This window comes from Emiliania huxleyi (assembly GCF_000372725.1).
Source record: "Emiliania huxleyi CCMP1516 unplaced genomic scaffold EMIHUscaffold_73, whole genome shotgun sequence".
Taxonomy (NCBI): domain Eukaryota; phylum Haptophyta; order Isochrysidales; family Noelaerhabdaceae; genus Emiliania; species Emiliania huxleyi.
In genome coordinates, this window is record NW_005196528.1 from 558,547 (window position 1) to 559,915 (window position 1,369).

The 1,369-nt window shown below is 67.3% G+C and overlaps 1 protein-coding gene across 1 annotated transcript in view; it reads left to right on the forward strand.

The window, feature by feature from the left end:
• Window positions 1-1,071, forward strand: part of EMIHUDRAFT_106033 (hypothetical protein) — a gene marked incomplete at both ends in the record, with an annotated part of 4,027 nt that extends 2,956 nt beyond the window's left edge. The window contains one exon of the mRNA XM_005761044.1: window positions 817-1,071. Within this exon, the coding sequence (XP_005761101.1) occupies window positions 817-1,071 (255 nt within the window). The remainder of the gene's footprint in view (window positions 1-816) is intronic.
• Between the last annotated feature and the right edge of the window lie 298 nt (window positions 1,072-1,369).

Consider the following 1,369-nt stretch of genomic DNA (forward strand, 5'->3'; position numbering starts at 1 on the left):
CGGCCTCGACAGGCCTCGACAGGCCTCGACAGGCCTCGACAGGCCTCGACAGGCCTCGACAGGCCTCGACAGGCCTCGACAGGCCTCGACAGGCCTCGACAGGCCTCGACAGGCCTCGACAGGCCTCGACAGGCCTCGACAGGCCTCGACAGGCCTCGACAGGCCTCGACAGGCCTCGACAGGCCTCGACAGGCCTCGACAGGCCTCGACAGGCCTCGACAGGCCTCGACAGGCCTCGACAGGCCTCGACAGGCCTCGACAGGCCTCGACAGGCCTCGACAGGCCTCGACAGGCCTCGACAGGCCTCGACAGGCCTCGACAGGCCTCGACAGGCCTCGACAGGCCTCGACAGGCCTCGACAGGCCTCGACAGGCCTCGACAGGCCTCGACAGGCCTCGACAGGCCTCGACAGGCCTCGACAGGCCTCGACAGGCCTCGACAGGCCTCGACAGGCCTCGACAGGCCTCGACAGGCCTCGACAGGCCTCGACAGGCCTCGACAGGCCTCGACAGGCCTCGACAGGCCTCGACAGGCCTCGACAGGCCTCGACAGGCCTCGACAGGCCTCGACAGGCCTCGACAGGCCTCGACAGGCCTCGGGCCTCACAGGCCTCGACAGGCCTCGACACCTCTATCCCTCGACAGGCCTCGACAGCAGCTCGACAACCTCGACACCGGGCCTCGACACCTCGACCAGGGCTCGGCGGACGTCAACTCGGCGGCGCAGCGAGCGGAGATGCACGACCGGCTGACCAAGCAGGCCTTCGCGACCAACGCGGCCGGTGACACCGCCGAGGCGGCCTCGCTCTTCGCGCAGGCGAGCGGGTTCGACCCGCGTCCGACGACGATCCTCTCGCATGTCAACATGCGCCTCAAGCTGGGCGAGTGCGAGCTCGCGGCGGCGTGCTACGAGCGGCTGCTCGCCGGCGAGACGCTGAGCGAAACGGCATGGTACATCGCGCTGCGGCGCGGCATGCCGAGGCGCTACTGGCGGAGGAGGAGAAAGCCCAGGCAAAGCGAGCCGATGCCACCGTCGTCGAGCAGCGCGGGAGCCGCCAGCCGCGAGGGCTGAGCGAGGGAGCTTCCTTGTCAAATTCTTTTCTTTGAAGTGGCATACCTAAGATTCTTTTGCCGCCACTTCTTTTTAGTATTTAGAGAGACCGGCATTGTACGCCGGCGGCGGAGCTGCTGCCTCTTTCGGAGTTCTCGTCTGCCAACAGGGTAGGCTCCGCCTCACTGCATCTCGGACTGGATTCCACGAATTGATTTTCCTAGCGTCGTCAAAAGTGAGCTGAAAGCTCGCTCGAAGAGCCGATGTCACCCGCCGACCGCCTCCCATCTCGCCGCTGCTCTGGCGGGGCGGCGGCGGG